Below are 25,843 nucleotides of genomic sequence, written 5' to 3'. Positions count from 1 at the left end.
ACAATAGATAAATCAACGGTCACGGTTTATGTCATGTTTTTTTAACATATTATTGTTGTCTATGATATTGTTGGTTATGTTTTGTTATGTTCTTAGTTTTTATGCGGTTTTTATATAATTGTAAGATAACTGAGGTAGTTGTTAATTACAGTCGTTGTATATTGTACGTTTAAACAAATATTTAGTTTTAGTCGTTGTTTAAAAAATGCATCGCAAAGTTCAAGCAGCCCTTATACAATTAGTAGTTGGGAAAAGTCGTAGCAAAAACATCGAAAACGCTAATCAAATGATTTGTGAAGCAAAGAATAAAGGTGCAAAACTTATAGCATTACCCGAGTGTTTTAATTCTCCCTACGGTACTAATTTTTTCAAAGAATATTCTGAATCCATTCCCAATGGTCCAACTTGCAAAATGCTTTCAAATGCGGCTAAAGAAAATGAAGTTTATTTAGTTGGTGGTACTATTCCAGAAGAAGACAATGGTAAAATTTATAACACTTGCACTGTCTGGGATCCAAAAGGTGAACTAATTGGAAAATATCGCAAGATGCATTTATTTGATATAGATATTCCTGGAGGTATAACATTTAAAGAATCTGAGATTTTAACTGCAGGGAATGACTTGCAAACATTTACTATAGACAATAATATTAAAGTTGGAATTGGAATATGTTATGATTTGAGATTTGAAGAACTGGCAAAACTATACCGAAAAAGGAATTGTGAATTACTGATATATCCTGGTGCATTTAATATGACTACAGGGCCACTTCATTGGGAACTTCTGCAGAAGGCAAGGGCTCTTGATAATCAGTTGTTTGTATTTGCCGTAAGTCCAGCAAGAGGAGATAAAGGGTATATTGCTTGGGGACATTCTCAAGTTACCAATCCATGGGGCAAAGTTATTGCTCAGGCAGGTCATACTGAAGAGATAGTTTATTGTGAACTTGATTTTGATGAATGTGACAAAATCAGACAACAAATACCAACATTTCCTCAAAGAAGAACAGACATTTATGACACTATTCTTCTAAATAAATAACACTTCTTTACTAGGTGTAAGCTATAATTGCAATATTTAAACATTGCTTTTATTGTAGAATACTATGCAATTTGTAAGTAGGAATAGATGCATGTGGATATATACCCTTACTGATGTATATTTGTATATATATATATGTATATATGTATAATTCTAATGGTCCATCTTATTATATGTACATATACAATAAAATTACGTGGTAAATAATAATTTGGACGTATCTGTATTTAATTATTTTTTAACATCTTTGTTTTAGTGTCACTTTTGAAAGATCATTCTTTCTATTAATTTTTGTCATAATTATTTGAAATAAGAGTTGAATATTTCCTGTTAGTTTATGGAAGAAATTTTGATTAGGAAAGATGGAAAAATATTCTTTCATTAGCGTAAATTATTTCAAATTTGCAAAATGCAGAGACAACTTCGAGCTGCTCTTATTCAGTTATCAGTTGGAAAAGGTCTTAGTAAAAATATCGCACACGCTTTTAAAATGATTCGTGAAGCCAAAAGTAAATGCGCACAACTTATAGTTTTACCAGAATGTTTTAATTCTCCATACGGTATAAATTTTTTTAAAGAATATTCAGAAACTATTCCAGATGGTTCTACTTGCAAAATGCTTTCAGAAGCAGCGAAGGAGTGCGACATATATCTTGTTGGTGGAACAATTCCAGAAAAAGTCGATGATAAAATTTATAACACTTGTACAGTTTGGGATCCAAAAGGCGAAATGATTTTAAAATACCGCAAATTGCATTTGTATGATGTGGACATTCCCGGGGGCATAACATTTAAAGAATCAGACATTTTGACTTCTGGAAATAAATTACAAACATTCAGTATTAGCGACAATATTAAAATTGGTATTGCTGTCTGTTACGATTTGCGATTCGAAGAGTTAGCAAAATTATACAGAATAATGAATTGCGAGTTGATAATATATCCAGGAGCTTTTAATATGACTACTGGACCAATTCATTGGGAATTATTGCAAAGGGCTAGAGCATTAGATAACCAGATGTATATATTTGGTGTCAGTCCGGCACGAAGCGAAAAAGGTTACATTGCATGGGGTCATTCTCAAGTTACAAATCCATGGGGAAAGGTTATTGTTCAAGCAGGTTACGTTGAAGAAATTATTTATTGCGATCTTGATTTTGAAGAATGTAGTACAGCAAGAAAGCAATTGCCAGTTTTTTCACACAGAAGGACGGATGTGTACAATACAATTCTTGTAAATGCCTGTCGCGATTAAATCATAAAATAAAGTAACAATTGGGTAATCCAACGATGTACTTTAGCAAAGTATTTTGATTTTCACTCATTTTTCAAATTAAAATATAAATTATTATTGGCATTCACAAAAAATAAATATCATTGTCTTGATTAAGAAAGTTCTCTAACGTTTAGCAAGTGACGATAGACGTGGACAATTTTTACAAACATATTTCTTTTATTAAATTTCTCTGAGATGTTGGTTGCAGAACTTTTATGCATTCAAATAAAGAGCCAGCATAAGAAAATTAAAGGACTGTCAATGCACCTGCAACATTTGATATTAAACCCTACAATTCAAATTTCTAATAATCATGATTCAGATAGAAACCTGCAGCTTTCAGTTTTCACTTTTGAAACATATATTAGCCCTAAATTTTACAAGAAATTCTGAACTAGATGAATCAACATTAACTAGTTTGCTCAATGTTGTATGTATGAAATATGTACATTGTAATCTAATATAAACTACCAAAAATACATAAAAGCAATAATGTAAACAACAAATGAACTACAAATAAGTTCATAGGATTGTAATAGAATCCATGACAGATTTAAAGAAATTTATTTCTAAACTGACCATTTAATGACTTGCCTATCTTTGTTGGGGGCTTTTTGAAGAGATGACTAGATATTTTTAAAATATCTTCAATCCCACTTTCTTGAAACATCTTGATAATCACCATCGGGAGCATCATAATCTGCTATTGGAGGAGTTTCAGATGGACCTTGAAGTTTAATAGGAAGTAACATAGGCTCTACCTAGAAAACCAAAATAAATATAAATTTTATATACTTAAATTATTTTTTATAGTGATTAGCTGTTTTCATACTTGTATAGCTTCTTGATACAGATCTTCAGATTCATTTTTCAATTCATTAAGTGCTTTTTGTTGGGAATACATTATTCTATCAATCATCTGAACGTCATTTAAATGCTGCTGTTGTTTGTAGCAACTCCATGCTTGAAACAATGCAGCTCTACTCTCTAGTACTTCTTCAGTAAGTTGTATAGTTCTTGCTCTTTTCCTGTAATACTGTAAATTATCATGCTTTTTAATAACTAAGGTAGTATAATGATACCTCTGCTCATCAATAAGGTATAATGGTACTTCACATTCATCTATTGGTTTTAGCTGCCTTGCATTCTTTTCTAATCTACGAATTTGTTTTTCTATTTTCTTTTTCTTTCTTTCTTCCCTTGCTCTTATTATAGCGGGATCCATTTTCTTCTTCTTTTTGAGTGGTTCAGCCCTAAAACATTAAATAAAAAATACAAACGTAAATAATCATTTCCAGAATACAAACATGAGACAAGGACTAAATTTGAAAAACTGAATTGAGGTAGTTGAAATACTTCTGAGAGGCATTGAAATCGTCTGCAAATATATCCTGAAAAGAAAAAATATTCAGTCTATTCAAATAAATGTATGTGTAATGTAAATTTTTGTACTTGCTAAATGAATTCATTATATTTACAAGGGACATTATTAAAAAACACGAAGTTGGTTACTAAAAATATTAAACGTTGAGAATTTGTTCAAATGAAAACTTATTAAAAAGATAAAATAACACACAACTGCAAAGCATTAAAAAGCAACTTTGTGGTTAATGGTCATAGATAATAGATACACAAAGGGTAATGATTATCTATGGTTAAATGTCATAGATAATATAATAATAAATTAAAACTGATGACACTACAAATGGGTGCTTTCCGGCGAAAAAAGCGTAAAGTGATTCAAAACTACAAATAAAACTGTCTAAATAAAAAAAATTAAGATTAGACTCAACAACTAGTATTTGTACTTAATACACAAACCAACTTTGCTTTCGTGTTGTTTTCTTGCTAAAAAGCACCTATAAACCCATAAACTGTTATTTGCAGCTCCGTAATTAATTTAGTAAAAATAAGGCTCTATACAAAAACTAAATAATTGCTTACAAATTAAACGATAATATGCAAATTTATTGAAGCTATAGAAAGTGGCATGGGAAACCAAGTGATGTTTAAAATAAAAAATGTAAGGATCTATTATAACTATCTCTAGATTTCGATTTCATCTTGATTTCACGTACAACTAAAGATAACCGAAACAATTATACATTATTATCTATGAATGCTTGAATTAAACTATCTATGCTTTATCAAATGAAAGGCTGATAAATGACAAATTGCGAGTGGATTCAGGAATTGTGACAACTAATTAATGGGAAGAGTATAACTTTAGTGATTAATAAATATTGTTAATAAAATACAAAGATGAATAATGCAATGGTAAGATATATATTCACAATTATAATTACTTGAGACTGCACTTAATGTAATTTATGATGTAGGGATAGACTTTGTAAGTGACGTGTTTACGTAATAGCCATTAAAAATTTTTCGTTTTGCAGAAAGTGATTAGCAGTTCTCGTGTTTTCGCCAGAAACATTACTACAACTGCTAGAAGAGAAGTCCAAGAAAGACCTTCAGCCAAATTCCAAAAACTAAAAGAAAATCAACAAAGGTTCCAGGTATAGTATCTAGTAAGTTATTTCTCCATTTACTATTAGGCTTATTACAGGTTGAAGATGGTGTCCCAGTGTATTTGAAGAAAGGTGCACCTGATAAAATGCTGTTTCAAGCAACAACAGGCTTGCTATTTGTAGGACTAGCAATGACATTCAAAACATTCTGGGACCTCTCTTTTGGTAAATCATGGGGAGCAGGAGGCTAAATAATGTAATGTTATAATACTGAACTTTTAATGTTCATTGAACTTTAATTCAGGAACTTTTTGTAGTCAACTATAATAAATTATTAATAGCTTTTGGTGTAATGAATACATCATTTGTATAATGCATCAGACCATAATAAATAATATTAATATTTTTTATTAGAGTGCAAACATAACAAGAAACATTAATAACATTCAATAGAAAACAAATTAATCTGTATGTATGTTATGTTCAATGAGTTATACCCCTTGAATTTTAACTGCCTAAACTTAAATTAAATGATTGTTCTAAAATCTGTAAATCATTTTTTCTTCATAGTAAGAAAAAATTAATATGGCAAAGACCACAGAAGTTAAATAAGAAGCTAATTAATCTGAGCAAAGTCATCGATTGTACTCTTCCTGCGCCGTTTCTAAATTATCAACAATTTCGTCAATAACTCTCATAAGTTTTTCGATATGTTCAGTTGCAGCCCTTAAATCATCTTCAAGAGATCGTGTTTCAAGTGAAGCACTTTGATCTTCTTTCAGACGATGTTCTTTAGTTATTTCAGGATCTTTATCACTTGTCTTTTGACCATTATAATTTAAAAAATCAGTTTCAATTTTAATATCCACTTCTGCATCAGCAAATTTTTCATGTATTGCTTTTTGCTTTTGGTTTGGAGGTTTATTTTTGCCTATTTTTACTTCTGAAATACCCAATACTTTGGGAATTTTTCTTTTCGGAGTTTTACTATCAGAGATGTACTCAATACCACTATGTACTTCTTCCAAAATAAGGGTTTGGATACGTTGTCTAACAGACTCTTTGTCAATTAAGTTAAAATTATATTCTATTATATCAACAATTTGAGTTGTTATTCGATTGAATGCTTCTTTGTCATTTTCTACTATGCTAATTGCTTTTTCTGATTGTTTCTCTTTTTCCGCAAGTTTTTCTTTTCTCATTTCAGCTAAATATTCTTTGCGAAAATTTTTAATTATTTGTTTAATATTCTCTTTCACTCCTTGTGATCTGTTGCCAATTTTATTATATTTTTTATCTCTCAGAGAGGAAAACGTCCTCTGAGAATTACCCTTATTTTCTGAACCGTTTTTATTTACATTCTTCGAATATTTATTTTTAGAGTCCATTTCTTTTTTTTTGCCATTTTCTTCCTTAAGTTCCCTGATAAGTTTCTTAACATTCTCTTTGACACTTAAATTTTCTACAGAACTGACTTTCTTCTCTAATAATTTCGGCTTTAATTTTTCATTTTCTACTTTGTTCTCTGTACTTTTTTTAATTGAGATACTTTGAGTTATGTCGATTTCGTCCAATTGGTAAATATTTTCTGCCTTCGATGCTTCATTATCATCATCTTCAGAATTTTCAGTGACAATATTATCGTCGTTAGAAATTACAAGGCGCATCAAATCTTTATAATTAGCTTTCCTTTCAAGTATAAAAAGAACTGGCCTGGTTTTTATTTTAACAGGTGGAATAGACAAATAATCAAAGGAAAGCTGATGAAAAGATTCAACAGAATCTAATAAGTTGTGTGTGGATAAATAAGGTTTCAAATTTGGAGAAAATTTACTCTTTGCTTCTACAATCAAGTGTGTAAACTTGAACATTTCTTCAGACCCGGGTAGCANAAATTTATAGCATTTACTTGATTCCTCATTATAGTTCAATAAAATTAAATTGTCAATATAATTAATTAACAGTACCAATTCCAAAAACAAATACAGTTAACATTGAAATATACGACTTTTTATTGCAGCTCTAACAAAATTCAAAAAGTATATTACAAATTCCTATTCTACATACAATTTATTCACAATTCATTCAAAGTTACTATTCAATAAAAAATTATGGCAATACCTTAGGACAATTCTAACTGCAAATATAAAAATGATTCAACTACGTTTTTCAAGTATTATAAAAAATATACCGTGAGAACGCTGATAGGAAATGGCCATGCTATTTATTAGGGACATTTTTTTATGGTAAAAAGCTTTCTAGGTACGGATGTAATACAAAAAACTGTGATAGGTTTTTTACTCACAACGGTTTGAAGAGCAGCTGAACGGTTGATGTTAGTTAACTTTATCGTTTCTGAAGTTCAGAATCAACTTGCAGTTTTATTAACGGTTTTTTTTCATTTAAACGTCATTTATATGTCTAAACAGTAGACACCTAGTCAAATAAATGCTAACAAAATTTTTATCAAAGACGTCCATGTATAAAACACTTGACACTGCTTTTACATCTGCTTTTGTAAATTTAATGAAGTGAAAAATGCAGATACAATATTTTTGATAAATTAATTATTTTTTGTTTAAATGTTTATTAATTCCAACAATGCACTTAATGCTATGTTTGTAAAATAACGCGCTATAAGAACCATTTATAAATATAACAGAATTGTCTCTATGCTTCATCTTTTTTATTTTAAGGGGAAACTCAAAGCTTAATATTCTACTAAAATTATTATTTAATTTCCTAAAGTACCTTTAAAACAACCGTACCGTAATTGGTTCAACATTTGCAGATCTTTCTCATTGTAATACGACCAAACTCACCACTGCTTTGAAGTTTAATTTTTTACCGAGCAGATATAAAACCGATTTCTATAATCGAGCTTTGTATTTCTACTTTTATCATTTACATAAATTACCAATTTTCGCGAATTTACTTCTATGTCCAAGACATTTTAACTGCAAAAACTAATAAACACTTTTCTCATATTTATGCAGACGATAACGTTTGTTTGATGTTTAAAAGTCAGTTCTTTGTGCGAATTATATTATTCAAAAATATCACATCTCGCAAATGATATGCTGTTTTACATCGTGTGACGTGTAAGTATATGTAGGTAGGTACCCTAATAAAGGTAGGGGTGTATAAGAGACCTATTTGCTAAGTCTCACATCTAACTCATCTACGTGTTTCTATTATACGAGTGGTCATTATCAGTCTCTCGTCTACTTATTTTGTGTTTATCATCGTGATAATATGACCAGAAAAAGTGTTTATCAATTTTTTACAGACCACAAAAATATACAGGGTGGATTACAAAAAACGCCCCAAGCCATAACTCCTTTATTTTTAATGATATGACTATATATCTTGAGACAAAGTTGCATAGTTGATTGTCATCTATATTTTGGGATAGATACTCAATCAATGCTGCTTCCTGTTTCACCGGAAGTGACATCAACTTGAGTTTTTTAAATGGAACACCCTGTTTATTTTACTATTTCTTGAATACCTTTCGTTAAATTACGTTTCAAAAAGCTCAACAATATCATATGCCAAAAATCAATGCTCAGTAAAATATTCGTCAATTAATGTAATGTCTAATAAAAACACTCAGTGAAACATTAAAACAAAGTACCTACCTACCTAGGCAGTGGAAAACATTAATTCAAACAGTGTTAACAAATGTCAATAGTTCGTTATAGAAACACTAGGAGAAAATACGAACTGTTGACATTTGTAACACTGTTTGAATTACTGTTTTCCACTGCCTAGGTAGGTAGGTACTTTGTTTTAATGTTTGACTGGAATATTATCCTGGTGAGCTTTTTGAAATGTAATTTAACGAGTGATATTCAATGAATAATAAAATGTACAGGGTGTTCCATTTAAAAAACTCAAGCTGATGCCACTGGAAGCAGCATTGATTGAGTGTCTATCCCAAAATATAGATGACAATCAATTATGCAACTTGGTTCCAAGAAGTATAGTCATATCTTTAAAAACTAAAGAGTTATGGCTTGGGACCTTTTTTGTAATCCACTCTGTATGCATACTGTTGAAATACTGTTTGATAAAGTCATGACCATTCGGTGGTTAGGTGCAGTTATTTGTATGTATATAGGAAATTAGCAGTTAAGTACTTTTAATATTTTAAGAGACTTGATACGTCTACCTTAATGGTACTGATGTGTTCGTGTGATTATGAAACTGACGCTACCTGGATACAAATACAAGCTTCTTCTCAGAAATACCGATTATATGATTATTATTATTATTATTATTATTAATAATACTTTTTACTTTAACCGTTTTAAGGGATGTTATTTGAGTAATGTCAGTTCCATTTCTTTTTTGTAAACGAGTCATAGTGGCACTATTAAATCTTATGAAGTATGTAAATAGTTGTAGAGTGTTATGTATTATAGTTGAATCATATCATATAAGAAATTTTTGCTGCTATTACCCGCCGCTTCGTTTCGTGCAGGTTTTATATATATTTCTTTTTGACTGAATTAAGGGATTCAATCATTATTTATAGTTAGTTCTTTCACAACAAATAAAATCCATTGCATTGACTGAATATTAATTAAGGATCAATAGATGTTAGAAACCTTGGCATTGCTCCTTTTAAAACAGCCTTATCAATGTCGGTGTTAAGTGTTAACAATTCGAGAACGAAGTGCACAAGAACACGTTAAAGAGTATATAATATGTAAAAACGAAAGATAAATAAATTATTTGTTTTACAATTAACAAATAATGGATCTTCAAATGATGTTATTTGTTCGAAAAACCGATTAAAAATTGTTTCCAGCTGTTTCGATTTTGAAAGTCGAAAAATAAATGCAAAAAAAATTTCGTAATGAAAAAGACTTACCTGAATTCCAAAACAGTTGCNTCAGGATCTTTATCACTTGTCTTTTGACCATTATAATTTAAAAAATCAGTTTCAATTTTAATATCCACTTCTGCATCAGCAAATTTTTCATGTATTGCTTTTTGCTTTTGGTTTGGAGGTTTATTTTTGCCTATTTTTACTTCTGAAATACCCAATACTTTGGGAATTTTTCTTTTCGGAGTTTTACTATCAGAGATGTACTCAATACCACTATGTACTTCTTCCAAAATAAGGGTTTGGATACGTTGTCTAACAGACTCTTTGTCAATTAAGTTAAAATTATATTCTATTATATCAACAATTTGAGTTGTTATTCGATTGAATGCTTCTTTGTCATTTTCTACTATGCTAATTGCTTTTTCTGATTGTTTCTCTTTTTCCGCAAGTTTTTCTTTTCTCATTTCAGCTAAATATTCTTTGCGAAAATTTTTAATTATTTGTTTAATATTCTCTTTCACTCCTTGTGATCTGTTGCCAATTTTATTATATTTTTTATCTCTCAGAGAGGAAAACGTCCTCTGAGAATTACCCTTATTTTCTGAACCGTTTTTATTTACATTCTTCGAATATTTATTTTTAGAGTCCATTTCTTTTTTTTTGCCATTTTCTTCCTTAAGTTCCCTGATAAGTTTCTTAACATTCTCTTTGACACTTAAATTTTCTACAGAACTGACTTTCTTCTCTAATAATTTCGGCTTTAATTTTTCATTTTCTACTTTGTTCTCTGTACTTTTTTTAATTGAGATACTTTGAGTTATGTCGATTTCGTCCAATTGGTAAATATTTTCTGCCTTCGATGCTTCATTATCATCATCTTCAGAATTTTCAGTGACAATATTATCGTCGTTAGAAATTACAAGGCGCATCAAATCTTTATAATTAGCTTTCCTTTCAAGTATAAAAAGAACTGGCCTGGTTTTTATTTTAACAGGTGGAATAGACAAATAATCAAAGGAAAGCTGATGAAAAGATTCAACAGAATCTAATAAGTTGTGTGTGGATAAATAAGGTTTCAAATTTGGAGAAAATTTACTCTTTGCTTCTACAATCAAGTGTGTAAACTTGAACATTTCTTCAGACCCGGGTAGCAAATTTTCCGTTTTGTTATATCTAAAAAATATGAAATTTTTGTGTATCCCTTTTAAATAAGTTTTGGCACTTACATCCAGTGTGGATTTATTTGAGTAAATCGCGAGACCCCTGTTTGTGCAGCTAAGTTTGCAATATGAACATGCACACTGCTTTCTTCATTGGCAAGTCGGTGTAATTTGGATATTGCCACGCCTCCAGGATAATTTGTACTGGATATACTTATTAAAAATAACGTGAAAAGAACATTAACAATCAAATGACCGCTAATTCCCAAGGAAACAAAATAATTATATGGGCTTTTATCACGATTTTCCCACCTTAAAAAAAAATACGCAAAATAATCCGGACATTTTTCTAAAAGCGAAATACTTACAAACGGTGACAGGCTGTAGCAACTGCAATGTTTAAAATCGGAAAAATATAAATTATAAATCGAAGTTCTTTGTGTGGTAGTAACGAATAAATCAACACAAATAGTATTGCTGGAAGAACGATGTATCGAATTCTTTGATCCAAGTACAAGCCAATTGGAACAAGGAAAACGGAAGCAGCTAAGCCACGAGGTATTGCAGAATAAAAATACCACAAAAATGGTGATGTCTGATTAAAATTAAGAAAACTGAATTATACTATTAATTTCAATGGACCATAGTTATGACTTTCAGAAAATTATTATTATACATTTCACTGAAAGTATTTTTTGTATTTTATAATTTATCCGGCATATTTTTACATTACAGCAGAGAGAGTAGACCGATTGCTGTTGATTAAGATAATCGAAAATCTGAACAACTGAATATTAGGAAAAAAGTTACTTGATTGCTTCAAATGGATTAAACTAATTATAATTAAACAAAACAAGCAACTTTTGTTAATAATCTAAGCGCAGTTACAAATACGAATAACAGCAAAGGTACAAATTGTCGAGTCTTCCACATATTTTCAAAGATGGATTGTTTTAACTTTGTTATTTTAAATTGAAAACCTTGCGTTTTCTAGCATTGTTGAATTCATTTAAAATTTAAGTTAAATTTTTCTTGGGTTCAGGATTTATCGTTTCGTAACTATATGATGTTTTTTATTAGTTGCAAAACTTTTGAAAATTACTAAAAACGTTAAAACTGATAGTATGTGAAATGGAATATTATGGTTTTGAACACTGCATTTAGAACGAATCAGTGTAATTTATATTTCAAAGATTTTAAAATGTGGCCGTTTTGAGATTCCACAATATTCAACATATTTCAATAACTGCTGATAAAAACTACGACAAATAAAAATATTATTGCATGAAAAGGATACTCCATAGTCTGAGCTTTTGTTTAGAATTGTATTGAACCAAAGCACTTCCCCTTCTGCCCAAAGAAGACGACCCCAAAAAACGGAGTCAATAATAATCGTAATTACTAGTAAGCATACTCCTGTGGGTATTCCAATTTGGAGCAATCTAACAAAAATGTAACGTTAAGTGGCGCGAAATGTAATATAATTAATAAATTAATATCACTGACCTTCTGATCGTAATTCGTTTATAATATAAGTCGTATAAAAGCAATAAACCTAAATATAACATTACATCGAATCGGAATATAATTATTGCAGCACCAGAAAATATAATAAACAGCTTCGAATTATTTTCTAGCCAACTACTCACAGCCAAGAGAACTGCAAAAAGATACAGATGAAAAATGTTGTTTTTCTTATTATTACCTTAATATTAAATTGAGCTCCATTAGAGGTATTAGTTATTGTAATTTCTTTTGCATACATTCTATAAATATATAGAAATAAACTTGTTCATACAAAAATCTAAAGTGTTAAACATTAGAGAAAAGGGAAAAAGAAAAAGCAAATTTGCAAAAAAAAATTAAGACTGAATACCTTCTCACCTAGGGGTAAAGCAAAAATATTAGGAAGCGGACGACTTAAATAAAACATAAAATGTGACTGTGTTACTGTAACAGCAATAAACCATTGGACCCATTGTGTACCAAAAAATTTTTGAAGGGATGAAATTAGGACTCTAAATGCACCAATGACAGAAATACCTAAGGCGGCTCTAACTGAAAATAAACATCTTATTTAGGAATTTTGTACAACAACTTGAACATTACCCAAGTATTGAGCCCAAAATTTATTTAATTGGAAATATTGAATTAAAGCTGCAATGGGAGACACTAGAATAGAAATAAAAATTGGTCCTATAAATGACCGAGGTACAACACCAGGAAATTCATTGTGATCATACTAAAAAAAGAGCGTTCTAGTTTTCTACATTTAACAGAAATAGAATAAATCATTTTTATACCTGCGATAAGTTGGTTCGGAAGTATAAAATGTCGTGAATTGCTTGAAGATTGAAACTTTCTTCGACTTTTGTAAAGGGACAAAATATCAAATGTGCAGCTGCGACGATCACCATTATTTGTGGCATTTTAGTTAATTTACTTAGAACTATTTCCTTTTATTTTGAACAAAAGCCGAAAATAGATTTCAACTAACCTAAAAATATTTCAAGTTTTCTAAACTGACGTTTATGTGACGTAACGTGTAATTAATATTACGAAACTAATATACAATACCCACAGATGTAAAGCAGTGACGGCGCTACAGTTTAGAAAAAGGGTTACCATAAATTTAAATACAGAATACAAGTTTGAGTTAACGCTTTCTATTTTATTACTGCATTAGATTAAGTATAACAATTCAAAAATTAATAATTTAAAACTGGGTATAAAAGGTTATGGACGCAAAGAATTGTTTCCTTTTTGATCCTCGATTATAACAGTGTTCTAAAATAAATGTGAATTAAAAGAAACAATGATTTAATGTATTAGCATCTAGTTTACCATCCACTCCCAAAATGCAGCTTCTTTTTTCAGCCACTGGTCGTGGTTATCTAACATTTGGATGATTTCTTTTGTGTTATTTAAAAATAACCTTGCATATTCCATATCATTTAGCGCTCTTAACTGAGATAAACACAAATTGAAATTAAAAGTACTAATTTTATCCAGCTGAAATATTTTTCTTAATAAATTATTTAATAGATGAATTGACATTAAAAATCTAAGAATAAAACACACGTATAAATGCAAAAGAGAAACGTTTAAAAAGACCTTAAAAAGAGAGCGAATTGGCTCTGCTTTTAGTTTTTCTTAATTTTTGAAAATAATCAGCAGCCAGAGTTGCAGTACCCAATTTGTATGCTTTCTCTTTCCACGTTAATAGTGCTTCTTTCGTAGCGATCTATGCTTTAAGTCTATATTGTATTTACCTTTTCTAAAACATTATTTATAGAAAGTTCGTACTCCTTGGCAACTGTTTTGTTGTAATTTGCTTTTCCCTTAATCCACTCTATACTGTTGGCGAGGTCGTTTTCATCTTTCAAAGCATTCAGAGAAAAATTAATGTCATTTTTGGAGTCACGTAACGTCGAATCAATATGAAACAGACTTTTTTGGCATTTCTTTTTAACAATCCTATCAAGTTCTCCCTTTGATATAATGAAAGCTAAAGCAAATAAAAGTTCTCTAGCATTAGTAGTGTTTAAATCAAGATCATAAAATTTTGATCTAGTGTAACCAAGTTTGTTTAAAAAATCTTTGATTTTATTAGTTTCGTTATCAAATTCACAATTTCCAAGAGCAGATAGGACGTTCCAGAACTGTTCAATCTTTTATAAATATCATGTACATAAAAATAATGTTGTTAGATTTTATTCTATTGTTTTATGCAACTATTTACACTTTTTTCTTCACATTTATTGAATTTAGCTTGGCGAAATGTTTCAGATTTAAGTTCCAGATCATACAGAAAATTCAAATGTTTACAAAGCACTGCAACAGTATGTTTGACGATTGCCATTTAACGTAGAACCGTTGCTCGATTAAAATAAATAACTACAAGAAATGAAAATTTATAGTATTTACTTGATTCCTCATTATAGTTCAATAAAATTAAATTGTCAATATAATTAATTAACAGTACCAATTCCAAAAACAAATACAGTTAACATTGAAATATACGACTTTTTATTGCAGCTCTAACAAAATTCAAAAAGTATATTACAAATTCCTATTCTACATACAATTTATTCACAATTCATTCAAAGTTACTATTCAATAAAAAATTATGGCAATACCTTAGGACAATTCTAACTGCAAATATAAAAATGATTCAACTACGTTTTTCAAGTATTATAAAAAATATACCGTGAGAACGCTGATAGGAAATGGCCATGCTATTTATTAGGGACATTTTTTTATGGTAAAAAGCTTTCTAGGTACGGATGTAATACAAAAAACTGTGATAGGTTTTTTACTCACAACGGTTTGAAGAGCAGCTGAACGGTTGATGTTAGTTAACTTTATCGTTTCTGAAGTTCAGAATCAACTTGCAGTTTTATTAACGGTTTTTTTTCATTTAAACGTCATTTATATGTCTAAACAGTAGACACCTAGTCAAATAAATGCTAACAAAATTTTTATCAAAGACGTCCATGTATAAAACACTTGACACTGCTTTTACATCTGCTTTTGTAAATTTAATGAAGTGAAAAATGCAGATACAATATTTTTGATAAATTAATTATTTTTTGTTTAAATGTTTATTAATTCCAACAATGCACTTAATGCTATGTTTGTAAAATAACGCGCTATAAGAACCATTTATAAATATAACAGAATTGTCTCTATGCTTCATCTTTTTTTTTTTAAGGGGAAACTCAAAGCTTAATATTCTACTAAAATTATTATTTAATTTCCTAAAGTACCTTTAAAACAACCGTACCGTAATTGGTTCAACATTTGCAGATCTTTCTCATTGTAATACGACCAAACTCACCACTGCTTTGAAGTTTAATTTTTTACCGAGCAGATATAAAACCGATTTCTATAATCGAGCTTTGTATTTCTACTTTTATCATTTACATAAATTACCAATTTTCGCGAATTTACTTCTATGTCCAAGACATTTTAACTGCAAAAACTAATAAACACTTTTCTCATATTTATGCAGACGATAACGTTTGTTTGATGTTTAAAAGTCAGTTCTTTGTGCGAATTATATTATTCAAAAATATCACATCTCGCAAATGATATGCTGTTTTACATCGTGTGACGTGTAAGTATATGTAGGTAGGTACCCTAATAAAGGTAGGGGTGTATAAGAGACCTATTTGCTAAGTCTCACATCTAACTCATCTACGTGTTTCTATTATACGAGTGGTCATTATCAGTCTCTCGTCTACTTATTTTGTGTTTATCATCGTGATAATATGACCAGAAAAAGTGTTTATCAATTTTTTACAGACCACAAAAATATACAGGGTGGATTACAAAAAACGCCCCAAGCCATAACTCCTTTATTTTTAATGATATGACTATATATCTTGAGACAAAGTTGCATAGTTGATTGTCATCTATATTTTGGGATAGATACTCAATCAATGCTGCTTCCTGTTTCACCGGAAGTGACATCAACTTGAGTTTTTTAAATGGAACACCCTGTTTATTTTACTATTTCTTGAATACCTTTCGTTAAATTACGTTTCAAAAAGCTCAACAATATCATATGCCAAAAATCAATGCTCAGTAAAATATTCGTCAATTAATGTAATGTCTAATAAAAACACTCAGTGAAACATTAAAACAAAGTACCTACCTACCTAGGCAGTGGAAAACATTAATTCAAACAGTGTTAACAAATGTCAATAGTTCGTTATAGAAACACTAGGAGAAAATACGAACTGTTGACATTTGTAACACTGTTTGAATTACTGTTTTCCACTGCCTAGGTAGGTAGGTACTTTGTTTTAATGTTTGACTGGAATATTATCCTGGTGAGCTTTTTGAAATGTAATTTAACGAGTGATATTCAATGAATAATAAAATGTACAGGGTGTTCCATTTAAAAAACTCAAGNAAGAACCTCACTCACATCTTTTGGGATATAGAAACCAATTTTCTGTTCTTAAAATTTAGGGAGCTAACGGTTCTTCTTGCCCTAAAATATGATCAGTGAGTATTAAAAACTCTGCTTCTTATTTAACCTGTTGTGTTTTCTGAAAAGGGGGATATGTCAGTACTGTTAAGAAATCTACGCACTATTCCGCATGTATCAAGGATTACCGATTTCTGTAGACTTATGTACGTAAACTTAGGCAGTTTCAACTCGGCTAGGCTAGCGTGTAATGTTTTAGGTATAACGCCTAATGATTATTATTATTATTATTATTATTAATAATACTTTTTACTTTAACCGTTTTAAGGGATGTTATTTGAGTAATGTCAGTTCCATTTCTTTTTTGTAAACGAGTCATAGTGGCACTATTAAATCTTATGAAGTATGTAAATAGTTGTAGAGTGTTATGTATTATAGTTGAATCATATCATATAAGAAATTTTTGCTGCTATTACCCGCCGCTTCGTTTCGTGCAGGTTTTATATATATTTCTTTTTGACTGAATTAAGGGATTCAATCATTATTTATAGTTAGTTCTTTCACAACAAATAAAATCCATTGCATTGACTGAATATTAATTAAGGATCAATAGATGTTAGAAACCTTGGCATTGCTCCTTTTAAAACAGCCTTATCAATGTCGGTGTTAAGTGTTAACAATTCGAGAACGAAGTGCACAAGAACACGTTAAAGAGTATATAATATGTAAAAACGAAAGATAAATAAATTATTTGTTTTACAATTAACAAATAATGGATCTTCAAATGATGTTATTTGTTCGAAAAACCGATTAAAAATTGTTTCCAGCTGTTTCGATTTTGAAAGTCGAAAAATAAATGCAAAAAAAATTTCGTAATGAAAAAGACTTACCTGAATTCCAAAACAGTTGCTTAAGTATCATTGAAACTAAAAGATCGATAACATCATCATTTGAAGAGTTCTGCAATAACGCGCTTCACTGTTCCTGTTTGTTCAACGTTTGAAAATGCGGCCTTATAATATCGTTATCATTAAAACAGCTTAAAATCCTACACCTTCAACAACAAAACAGTACATAAACTTATTAGTTCACTTTTGCATACGGGAATGGCTCGGAGTCATTTCGATCAACTAACCTTTTTACACGTACCACTCTTTGATATCTTTACTGTCTCTCTTTTTGTTCGACTTTTGCATCTGTCCTCTGGTCTCCCCATTCCTGAGGGCACCGTTCAACTGGTAGGGCGTTTGTTCGTTGGCGCTTCCGTTGTTTCCGAGCAGGGCTGTGCTGGGCCCGTGCTGGTAGCCCCCTTTACCGTCGTCCACTTTGTATGACCTGTCGCCACGCGATTTGAATTTAAGAATCACGAGTATAATGAGGATGACAGCTATGAGAGCTCCGGCGATGATGCCAATGATGAGAGCCACCGCTTCCGACATTTCCGAATGGACTCTTTCCGTTGGCTTCTTCCTCGGAGGCTTTGTGGTGACGAAGGGAAACTCGTCGTGTCTTGTGGGGGGAGTGTCTGGAATTTTGTGCGTCATGGTGGTAGTTGTAGTGGTCTGATCGGATGATGTGGAGGAACTCGTGGTGATACTGCTGCTTGAGCCGTCTGGATAAGCTGTGTCGGCGTCTGTGCTGATTGTGCTGTGACTTTCGGTTTTGCGGGTATTTTCCGAGGAACTTGAAACTCCGGTACTTCCCCCCTCGGAAGTATAAGTTGACGAGCCGTCTGTTCCTTGATGAGTCGAGGTCTCCGTAACGTTTAAACCAGATACTTCGGCTAGACAAACATATCAATAAACATCTTAACAATTGCATTAATGCGTTTTAGAAAATACTACAAATGGCGCAGCAAACGCCATCTGTAGCACGATGCTACATTTTAGGATTACGTATGCTCCAACAAGGTCCACTTGTGTGGATATTTATTTGCTGAAAAGGAATCCCGGCGTAGTCCCAGTGGACTTTGTTGGAGCATACGTAATCCTAAAATGTAGCATCGTGCTACAGATGGCGTTTACTGCGCCATTTGTAGTATTTTCTAAAACGCACTGTTAAGACAGCAGGTAAAAGTAGGTCTGTGTTCTGTCGGAGCGGCCTGCGACGCGCCGATGAGATCCAAAAAGATCGAAATCGCGATCCGCGTCCGGCAGTTTCGACAGAATACAGACCACTTCGAATTATTTTAATTGAATTAAAATTTCTTCTCACCGGATGTTCCTTTAGATGAAGTACTTGGGGGCTCTTCTGTTATTTCTCCTGAAGCTGATCCGCACTCTTCGTCGTCACAGGGTTCTGGCTCATTAGGATTTGGAGGGAGCTTAGTGGTAGGAGGAGGTTTAGTAGGCGGAATAAACACCGGGGTTATCAAGTCGTCGGTTCCACCGCTGTCCGGCAGTGGTGGACACTCATCCTCGTCATCCCCGTTGTTACATCCCGAACCAGAACCGCTTAAGACCAAGTCATCCATTACACCGGAAAATCCAGAGGCAGGAGTCTGTCGAAAATAAAACATTAAAAATGTTCAATAATCAATAACGTCTCTGTACAGATTGACCAGTAGTTTTGTTGAAATAAATTGCATTATAATCATGTACCTGTTGCATTTTGTGAAGGTCATTGGTATCTATATGTCTCTCTAGGATATTGGAAATGAGTTGAACGTCACCTCTTGTGAAAGTGTGCACGTCTTTAGCGGCAGCCAAGTCTAAGATTCGAATACCGTTCACTACCACTCCAGCAATAATTCCCGTGAAGGGTCTCTCGATGCGTGACTTCCCAGGACTCCATTTACCGCCGATTTGAATCTGTGATTGACTATTAAAAACTTGCAATTGATCACCTAAAATTAATATTTAATTTTGAGCGATGATCTCTCGTACAATTTCGGCAATCAAGTTTATGAACTCACCCGAAGGAGCTACGTACTGTACGTTGTAATCGTCGACTTGGAGAGTGGCATTCGATCCGAAACGTCTAAATTTAACTACGTGATATGCATTGTCGTTAACCTTAAACGAAATTTCTCCTACGGGGTGGTCATGAGTACCTAAGTTGTATACCATAAAGACGTTTCCGTCAACCTATTTTCAAATGAAATATTATTTTCTACTAAATTAAAGAATAAAAATAAAAAAGATTTTCTTACAATTTCCAGTTCTATGTAGTCCGTAGAGGTTCCACTAACCAATCGCAGCAAAACCGCGTCGGATTTTGATGTGATAAAACCCAAAGCAATGGCGTCATCTTGCATTTCCGGACGACGATCTTCCGGAAAAGTGTACGTTATTATACCCCTATTGGGCCCAAATTCGTAGGCTATCGATTCTGTGAATATATGCAAACTGTATCTATTGCTGTTCATTTGTAATAACGTAAAACTTACCATCAGAACAGTTAGGACCTGTAAACGAAGTCATATCACAATCGCACGTGTACGATGGCCACTGCTGAACGCAAACCCCTCCGTTTGCGCAAAAGTTACGATCACATTTCGAAGATTGACCTGGCAAAACGGAACACATTGTTCACGTGTATATATCATAACATTGTAAAATAACAATTAACAGTACAATCAATTTGAAACGAGTGTATGTGTTTATATAATCGATTTCATGAAAACAGTTTCAAGGATTTCGACAAAATTCACAAGATGGAACTACTCTAGCTTCGGGAAAAATCGGAGAGCCTGACTTTTAATAGAAAGAATGAAAGAAGTTCTGCCAACGTAATAACTTATACTTTAATAACAACAAATTCACAGAAAAAAGTTATTTGAATCGAAAATTCTATTTATATTGAAACTAGACTTATGTGTGACAAGAAGGGACCACTTACTTTCACAGCCAGCAGTAACTTCTGAACTGTGTATCACCGCATCCTCCATAATGTTAGGCGATTCACCATTCAAATCTAAACCTGCGATGCATCCTTCAAACCCTAATTTTGATTTTACGTCACCTTGAGGGAGTTGAGAATAGAGATCCCTGTGCACACCTCCAACGTACAGTATTCCATCTAACTCGAGATGACCCGTGCCTTGATTGGCTGCTACCTGTTGTTTATTTGAAGCAATAAAAATATTATTACCTACTAACTTCCAAAATTTATAAGGAAAAGAATACCAGTCCTGTTGAATTCTGGATTTTTTGAAGTGAAACTTCTTTACGCACGGTAGGGTAAGTTCGTTTCATGCGAGTTGCTATGTAACGAAATCTTGCAACGCATTTCCCCCGCTGTCTGTCCCTATGTATGCTTAGATCTTTAAAAATACGCAACGGATTTTAATGTGTTTTTTTTAATAGATATAGTAATTCAAGAGGAAGGTTTTTATATATAACACATGCATAATATATTAGAGAAACACTGATACTTTTAGAGGTTTGTAATGTGATGTAAATAAACACATTTTTTTGCGCTTACATTGCAAACGCTGGCTGAACCCTACGAGATAGATCAAAATAATATATTACAGTATTGTACACCTTAAAAAGGTCTACAAAAAAGTCCGGGATGGTATATGTCTATCTCTTAGGGATAACCCACAATAACAATTTTTTATCCTTTACTTTTTACGAGAAATATTTACGAAGCGATTATAAGCAATACAGTATTAATCCTTATCCAATTAAGTACTATTAAATACATTGTGCATTTAATAGAGAACAATATGGCCCTTTACAGCATGTAATTTAAATGAATTTCGAACATATTACAGACTTAAAATGCAGGGACATAGCGGTTGCGGCGATACCGGCCGATTTGTATTGTCAACTGACAAAAAAGCTGTGATTATTGTATATGAAGACATTCTATAGTATATTTACTATCAGCATTGCACCCGTGCGAAGCATAGTGTACAAATAATACCATTAAACCAATTCCCTAACCCCTATCTCGGTATGTTTGTGTGTTTGAAGAAGTTTCACTTCCGTAGCGTGTTGTATAATTACACGTTGGATTTTTTTTGTGAATAAAATATTACTGGCTTACCACAACATCGTCGTCTACCATGAGAGTGTGCTGTTTAAGAGAAGGCCTCCTAATACCAACGGTGTGCCAATGATTGTCGTTAAGAGGAGTTTTAGAGGCATCTTTCAGTTTAATTGCTCCTTCGCCGACATTCAGTACGTAGTGGATATGTCCGTTAACTAGCTCTATAGCTATAAAGTCGTCTTTCTTTCCACCGTTGAACAGAATCAATCCATTTGCATGTTTTGTTTTAAAAAGGAAATCAACGTGAATACTGGAGTATGCTCGCAGCATGGGCAGTCCTGAAGGACCAGAAAATCTGACCGTTAGTAGAGCGAAGAAAAGCTATTGAGACACTCTATCCATAGATCGATAGAGTATGTGCTGACTAACTTTAGAAACTTTCAAATGAAAACTTAATCACATATTCCCAAAACAATTCTTCTGTTTCCTATTTGTTTTTCAATTTTAAAACTTTGTCAGGTTGCTATTGGTTAGAATTGATTTATTTACGAAATATTTTAGGTACTAGAAGTTTCACTGGCTTGCAGACTATTGAAGAAAAATGTTTTATCTTTATGATAAATTTTTCGGTAAATCAAAATTCAAGCTAGAAATTATCGCAAAATAGATAATTATAATTTACTATGTACATTGTACATCTATATAGAAAANACTAGAATAGAAATAAAAATTGGTCCTATAAATGACCGAGGTACAACACCAGGAAATTCATTGTGATCATACTAAAAAAAGAGCGTTCTAGTTTTCTACATTTAACAGAAATAGAATAAATCATTTTTATACCTGCGATAAGTTGGTTCGGAAGTATAAAATGTCGTGAATTGCTTGAAGATTGAAACTTTCTTCGACTTTTGTAAAGGGACAAAATATCAAATGTGCAGCTGCGACGATCACCATTATTTGTGGCATTTTAGTTAATTTACTTAGAACTATTTCCTTTTATTTTGAACAAAAGCCGAAAATAGATTTCAACTAACCTAAAAATATTTCAAGTTTTCTAAACTGACGTTTATGTGACGTAACGTGTAATTAATATTACGAAACTAATATACAATACCCACAGATGTAAAGCAGTGACGGCGCTACAGTTTAGAAAAAGGGTTACCATAAATTTAAATACAGAATACAAGTTTGAGTTAACGCTTTCTATTTTATTACTGCATTAGATTAAGTATAACAATTCAAAAATTAATAATTTAAAACTGGGTATAAAAGGTTATGGACGCAAAGAATTGTTTCCTTTTTGATCCTCGATTATAACAGTGTTCTAAAATAAATGTGAATTAAAAGAAACAATGATTTAATGTATTAGCATCTAGTTTACCATCCACTCCCAAAATGCAGCTTCTTTTTTCAGCCACTGGTCGTGGTTATCTAACATTTGGATGATTTCTTTTGTGTTATTTAAAAATAACCTTGCATATTCCATATCATTTAGCGCTCTTAACTGAGATAAACACAAATTGAAATTAAAAGTACTAATTTTATCCAGCTGAAATATTTTTCTTAATAAATTATTTAATAGATGAATTGACATTAAAAATCTAAGAATAAAACACACGTATAAATGCAAAAGAGAAACGTTTAAAAAGACCTTAAAAAGAGAGCGAATTGGCTCTGCTTTTAGTTTTTCTTAATTTTTGAAAATAATCAGCAGCCAGAGTTGCAGTACCCAATTTGTATGCTTTCTCTTTCCACGTTAATAGTGCTTCTTTCGTAGCGATCTATGCTTTAAGTCTATATTGTATTTACCTTTTCTAAAACATTATTTATAGAAAGTTCGTACTCCTTGGCAACTGTTTTGTTGTAATTTGCTTTTCCCTTAATCCACTCTATACTGTTGGCGAGGTCGTTTTCATCTTTCAAAGCATTCAGAGAAAAATTAATGTCATTTTTGGAGTCACGTAACGTCGAATCAATATGAAACAGACTTTTTTGGCATTTCTTTTTAACAATCCTATCAAGTTCTCCCTTTGATATAATGAAAGCTAAAGCAAATAAAAGTTCTCTAGCATTAGTAGTGTTTAAATCAAGATCATAAAATTTTGATCTAGTGTAACCAAGTTTGTTTAAAAAATCTTTGATTTTATTAGTTTCGTTATCAAATTCACAATTTCCAAGAGCAGATAGGACGTTCCAGAACTGTTCAATCTTTTATAAATATCATGTACATAAAAATAATGTTGTTAGATTTTATTCTATTGTTTTATGCAACTATTTACACTTTTTTCTTCACATTTATTGAATTTAGCTTGGCGAAATGTTTCAGATTTAAGTTCCAGATCATACAGAAAATTCAAATGTTTACAAAGCACTGCAACAGTATGTTTGACGATTGCCATTTAACGTAGAACCGTTGCTCGATTAAAATAAATAACTACAAGAAATGAAAATTTATAGTATTTACTTGATTCCTCATTATAGTTCAATAAAATTAAATTGTCAATATAATTAATTAACAGTACCAATTCCAAAAACAAATACAGTTAACATTGAAATATACGACTTTTTATTGCAGCTCTAACAAAATTCAAAAAGTATATTACAAATTCCTATTCTACATACAATTTATTCACAATTCATTCAAAGTTACTATTCAATAAAAAATTATGGCAATACCTTAGGACAATTCTAACTGCAAATATAAAAATGATTCAACTACGTTTTTCAAGTATTATAAAAAATATACCGTGAGAACGCTGATAGGAAATGGCCATGCTATTTATTAGGGACATTTTTTTATGGTAAAAAGCTTTCTAGGTACGGATGTAATACAAAAAACTGTGATAGGTTTTTTACTCACAACGGTTTGAAGAGCAGCTGAACGGTTGATGTTAGTTAACTTTATCGTTTCTGAAGTTCAGAATCAACTTGCAGTTTTATTAACGGTTTTTTTTCATTTAAACGTCATTTATATGTCTAAACAGTAGACACCTAGTCAAATAAATGCTAACAAAATTTTTATCAAAGACGTCCATGTATAAAACACTTGACACTGCTTTTACATCTGCTTTTGTAAATTTAATGAAGTGAAAAATGCAGATACAATATTTTTGATAAATTAATTATTTTTTGTTTAAATGTTTATTAATTCCAACGATTGTAATAGAATCCATGACAGATTTAAAGAAATTTATTTCTAAACTGACCATTTAATGACTTGCCTATCTTTGTTGGGGGCTTTTTGAAGAGATGACTAGATATTTTTAAAATATCTTCAATCCCACTTTCTTGAAACATCTTGATAATCACCATCGGGAGCATCATAATCTGCTATTGGAGGAGTTTCAGATGGACCTTGAAGTTTAATAGGAAGTAACATAGGCTCTACCTAGAAAACCAAAATAAATATAAATTTTATATACTTAAATTATTTTTTATAGTGATTAGCTGTTTTCATACTTGTATAGCTTCTTGATACAGATCTTCAGATTCATTTTTCAATTCATTAAGTGCTTTTTGTTGGGAATACATTATTCTATCAATCATCTGAACGTCATTTAAATGCTGCTGTTGTTTGTAGCAACTCCATGCTTGAAACAATGCAGCTCTACTCTCTAGTACTTCTTCAGTAAGTTGTATAGTTCTTGCTCTTTTCCTGTAATACTGTAAATTATCATGCTTTTTAATAACTAAGGTAGTATAATGATACCTCTGCTCATCAATAAGGTATAATGGTACTTCACATTCATCTATTGGTTTTAGCTGCCTTGCATTCTTTTCTAATCTACGAATTTGTTTTTCTATTTTCTTTTTCTTTCTTTCTTCCCTTGCTCTTATTATAGCGGGATCCATTTTCTTCTTCTTTTTGAGTGGTTCAGCCCTAAAACATTAAATAAAAAATACAAACGTAAATAATCATTTCCAGAATACAAACATGAGACAAGGACTAAATTTGAAAAACTGAATTGAGGTAGTTGAAATACTTCTGAGAGGCATTGAAATCGTCTGCAAATATATCCTGAAAAGAAAAAATATTCAGTCTATTCAAATAAATGTATGTGTAATGTAAATTTTTGTACTTGCTAAATGAATTCATTATATTTACAAGGGACATTATTAAAAAACACGAAGTTGGTTACTAAAAATATTAAACGTTGAGAATTTGTTCAAATGAAAAC

At 31.5% G+C, this 25,843-nt stretch overlaps 9 protein-coding genes across 15 annotated transcripts in view; 3 read left to right on the top strand and 6 right to left on the bottom strand.

The window, feature by feature from the left end:
• Positions 1-44: 44 nt before the first annotated feature.
• LOC108740476 (omega-amidase NIT2) lies at positions 45-1,216 on the top strand. Of its 2 annotated transcripts, none has more exons than XM_018474802.2 (2): positions 45-134; positions 186-1,216. In XM_018474802.2, the coding sequence occupies exon 2, from the start codon at positions 206-208 to the stop codon at positions 1,040-1,042; it is 837 nt and encodes a 278-aa protein (XP_018330304.1). In that variant the 5' UTR covers positions 45-134; positions 186-205; the 3' UTR covers positions 1,043-1,216. The 2 variants fall into 2 exon arrangements, with proteins under 2 accessions (XP_018330304.1, XP_018330305.1); XM_018474803.1 differs by having other exon boundaries at positions 54-134; positions 192-1,216.
• Positions 1,217-1,267: 51 nt separating this feature from the next.
• Positions 1,268-2,347, top strand: LOC108740474 (omega-amidase NIT2-like). Its single transcript, XM_018474801.2, has 2 exons — positions 1,268-1,602; positions 1,669-2,347. Exons 1-2 carry the CDS (start codon positions 1,452-1,454, stop codon positions 2,295-2,297), a joined length of 780 nt encoding a protein of 259 aa, XP_018330303.1. The 5' UTR covers positions 1,268-1,451; the 3' UTR covers positions 2,298-2,347.
• Positions 2,348-2,735: 388 nt separating this feature from the next.
• Positions 2,736-3,925, bottom strand: LOC108740477 (39S ribosomal protein L40, mitochondrial). Of its 2 annotated transcripts, XM_018474805.2 has the most exons (5): positions 3,771-3,925; positions 3,626-3,709; positions 3,401-3,571; positions 3,151-3,346; positions 2,736-3,079 (listed from the first exon to the last, which is right to left on the bottom strand). In XM_018474805.2, the coding sequence occupies exons 1-5, from the start codon at positions 3,803-3,805 to the stop codon at positions 2,966-2,968; spliced, it is 600 nt and encodes a 199-aa protein (XP_018330307.1). In that variant the 5' UTR covers positions 3,806-3,925; the 3' UTR covers positions 2,736-2,965. The 2 variants fall into 2 exon arrangements, with proteins under 2 accessions (XP_018330307.1, XP_018330306.1); XM_018474804.2 differs by having other exon boundaries at positions 3,151-3,571.
• Positions 3,926-4,465: 540 nt separating this feature from the next.
• Positions 4,466-5,132, top strand: LOC108740480. The gene is made up of 3 exons (XM_018474809.2): positions 4,466-4,595; positions 4,718-4,837; positions 4,888-5,132. Exons 1-3 carry the CDS (start codon positions 4,581-4,583, stop codon positions 5,038-5,040), a joined length of 288 nt encoding a protein of 95 aa, XP_018330311.1. The 5' UTR covers positions 4,466-4,580; the 3' UTR covers positions 5,041-5,132.
• A 4,532-nt stretch (positions 5,133-9,664) lies between these two features.
• On the bottom strand, positions 9,665-13,314 carry LOC108740479 (probable Dol-P-Man:Man(7)GlcNAc(2)-PP-Dol alpha-1,6-mannosyltransferase). Its single transcript, XM_025981466.1, has 8 exons — positions 13,090-13,314; positions 12,896-13,028; positions 12,671-12,844; positions 12,293-12,446; positions 12,084-12,228; positions 11,155-11,381; positions 10,853-11,098; positions 9,665-10,799 (listed from the first exon to the last, which is right to left on the bottom strand). The coding sequence occupies exons 1-8, from the start codon at positions 13,213-13,215 to the stop codon at positions 9,665-9,667; spliced, it is 2,340 nt and encodes a 779-aa protein (XP_025837251.1). The 5' UTR covers positions 13,216-13,314.
• Positions 13,315-13,480: 166 nt separating this feature from the next.
• Positions 13,481-16,696, bottom strand: LOC112906731. 2 transcript variants are annotated; one of them, XM_025981469.1, is made up of 5 exons: positions 15,110-16,696; positions 14,529-14,683; positions 14,059-14,457; positions 13,631-13,798; positions 13,481-13,573 (listed from the first exon to the last, which is right to left on the bottom strand). In XM_025981469.1, exons 2-5 carry the CDS (start codon positions 14,646-14,648, stop codon positions 13,523-13,525), a joined length of 738 nt encoding a protein of 245 aa, XP_025837254.1. In that variant the 5' UTR covers positions 14,649-14,683; positions 15,110-16,696; the 3' UTR covers positions 13,481-13,522. The 2 variants fall into 2 exon arrangements, with proteins under 2 accessions (XP_025837254.1, XP_025837255.1); XM_025981470.1 differs by having other exon boundaries at positions 13,631-13,753.
• A 319-nt stretch (positions 16,697-17,015) lies between these two features.
• LOC108740482 (neurexin-3-like) overlaps positions 17,016-25,843 on the bottom strand; it is an 18,978-nt gene continuing 10,150 nt past the window's right edge. Inside the window, exons 5-12 of the mRNA XM_025981476.1 lie at positions 22,653-22,658; positions 20,565-20,781; positions 20,113-20,232; positions 19,876-20,054; positions 19,639-19,810; positions 19,325-19,569; positions 18,939-19,224; positions 17,016-18,507 (exon numbers count right to left, since the gene is read on the bottom strand). Of these exons, the coding sequence (XP_025837261.1) occupies positions 17,864-18,507; positions 18,939-19,224; positions 19,325-19,569; positions 19,639-19,810; positions 19,876-20,054; positions 20,113-20,232; positions 20,565-20,781; positions 22,653-22,658 (1,869 nt within the window). The 3' untranslated portion in view covers positions 17,016-17,863. The remainder of the gene's footprint in view (positions 18,508-18,938; positions 19,225-19,324; positions 19,570-19,638; positions 19,811-19,875; positions 20,055-20,112; positions 20,233-20,564; positions 20,782-22,652; positions 22,659-25,843) is intronic.
• On the bottom strand, positions 22,897-24,798 carry LOC108740483. Of its 2 annotated transcripts, none has more exons than XM_025981471.1 (5): positions 24,526-24,798; positions 23,945-24,099; positions 23,475-23,873; positions 23,047-23,214; positions 22,897-22,989 (listed from the first exon to the last, which is right to left on the bottom strand). In XM_025981471.1, exons 2-5 carry the CDS (start codon positions 24,062-24,064, stop codon positions 22,939-22,941), a joined length of 738 nt encoding a protein of 245 aa, XP_025837256.1. In that variant the 5' UTR covers positions 24,065-24,099; positions 24,526-24,798; the 3' UTR covers positions 22,897-22,938. The 2 variants fall into 2 exon arrangements, with proteins under 2 accessions (XP_025837256.1, XP_025837257.1); XM_025981472.1 differs by having other exon boundaries at positions 23,047-23,169.
• Positions 24,844-25,837, bottom strand: LOC112903998 (39S ribosomal protein L40, mitochondrial-like). 3 transcript variants are annotated; one of them, XM_025981474.1, is made up of 5 exons: positions 25,745-25,837; positions 25,600-25,683; positions 25,375-25,545; positions 25,125-25,320; positions 24,844-25,053 (listed from the first exon to the last, which is right to left on the bottom strand). In XM_025981474.1, the coding sequence occupies exons 1-5, from the start codon at positions 25,777-25,779 to the stop codon at positions 24,940-24,942; spliced, it is 600 nt and encodes a 199-aa protein (XP_025837259.1). In that variant the 5' UTR covers positions 25,780-25,837; the 3' UTR covers positions 24,844-24,939. The 3 variants fall into 3 exon arrangements, with proteins under 3 accessions (XP_025837259.1, XP_025837258.1, XP_025837260.1); XM_025981473.1 differs by having other exon boundaries at positions 25,125-25,545; XM_025981475.1 differs by having other exon boundaries at positions 25,125-25,545; positions 25,771-25,831.

This window comes from Agrilus planipennis, unplaced genomic scaffold (genome assembly GCF_000699045.2).
Source record: "Agrilus planipennis isolate EAB-ADULT unplaced genomic scaffold, Apla_2.0 scaffold57, whole genome shotgun sequence".
NCBI classification, from domain to species: domain Eukaryota; kingdom Metazoa; phylum Arthropoda; class Insecta; order Coleoptera; family Buprestidae; genus Agrilus; species Agrilus planipennis.
Note: the sequence above shows the minus strand (reverse complement) of the source record. Positions and strands in the feature narration are given on the sequence as shown.

Coding starts and splice junctions, on each gene's coding strand:
- LOC108740476 (XM_018474802.2), top strand. CDS start 206: ATGCATCGCAAAGTTCAAGCAGCCCTTATACAATTAGTAGTTGGGAAA.
- LOC108740483 (XM_025981471.1), bottom strand. CDS start 24,064: ATGGCAATCGTCAAACATACTGTTGCAGTGCTTTGTAAACATTTGAAT. Junction 23,874..23,944: donor ATAAATGTGAAGAAAAAAGT/GTAAATAGTTGC, acceptor TATTTATAAAAG/ATTGAACAGTTCTGGAACGT. Junction 23,215..23,474: donor TAAATAATGTTTTAGAAAAG/GTAAATACAATA, acceptor AAAATATTTCAG/CTGGATAAAATTAGTACTTT.
- LOC108740480 (XM_018474809.2), top strand. Junction 4,838..4,887: donor AAAATCAACAAAGGTTCCAG/GTATAGTATCTA, acceptor GGCTTATTACAG/GTTGAAGATGGTGTCCCAGT.
- LOC112906731 (XM_025981469.1), bottom strand. CDS start 14,648: ATGGCAATCGTCAAACATACTGTTGCAGTGCTTTGTAAACATTTGAAT. Junction 13,799..14,058: donor TAAATAATGTTTTAGAAAAG/GTAAATACAATA, acceptor AAAATATTTCAG/CTGGATAAAATTAGTACTTT. Junction 13,574..13,630: donor CTGCATTTTGGGAGTGGATG/GTAAACTAGATG, acceptor CATTTATTTTAG/AACACTGTTATAATCGAGGA.
- LOC108740477 (XM_018474804.2), bottom strand. CDS start 3,805: ATGTCCCTTGTAAATATAATGAATTCATTTAGCAA. Junction 3,572..3,625: donor AAATTTAGTCCTTGTCTCAT/GTTTGTATTCTG, acceptor TTAATGTTTTAG/GGCTGAACCACTCAAAAAGA. Junction 3,080..3,150: donor TGTATCAAGAAGCTATACAA/GTATGAAAACAG, acceptor TTGGTTTTCTAG/GTAGAGCCTATGTTACTTCC.
- LOC112903998 (XM_025981473.1), bottom strand. CDS start 25,779: ATGTCCCTTGTAAATATAATGAATTCATTTAGCAA. Junction 25,684..25,744: donor ATAATGAATTCATTTAGCAA/GTACAAAAATTT, acceptor TTTTCTTTTCAG/GATATATTTGCAGACGATTT. Junction 25,054..25,124: donor TGTATCAAGAAGCTATACAA/GTATGAAAACAG, acceptor TTGGTTTTCTAG/GTAGAGCCTATGTTACTTCC.
- LOC108740474 (XM_018474801.2), top strand. CDS start 1,452: ATGCAGAGACAACTTCGAGCTGCTCTTATTCAGTTATCAGTTGGAAAA. Junction 1,603..1,668: donor ATGTTTTAATTCTCCATACG/GTATAAATTTTT, acceptor AAATGCTTTCAG/AAGCAGCGAAGGAGTGCGAC.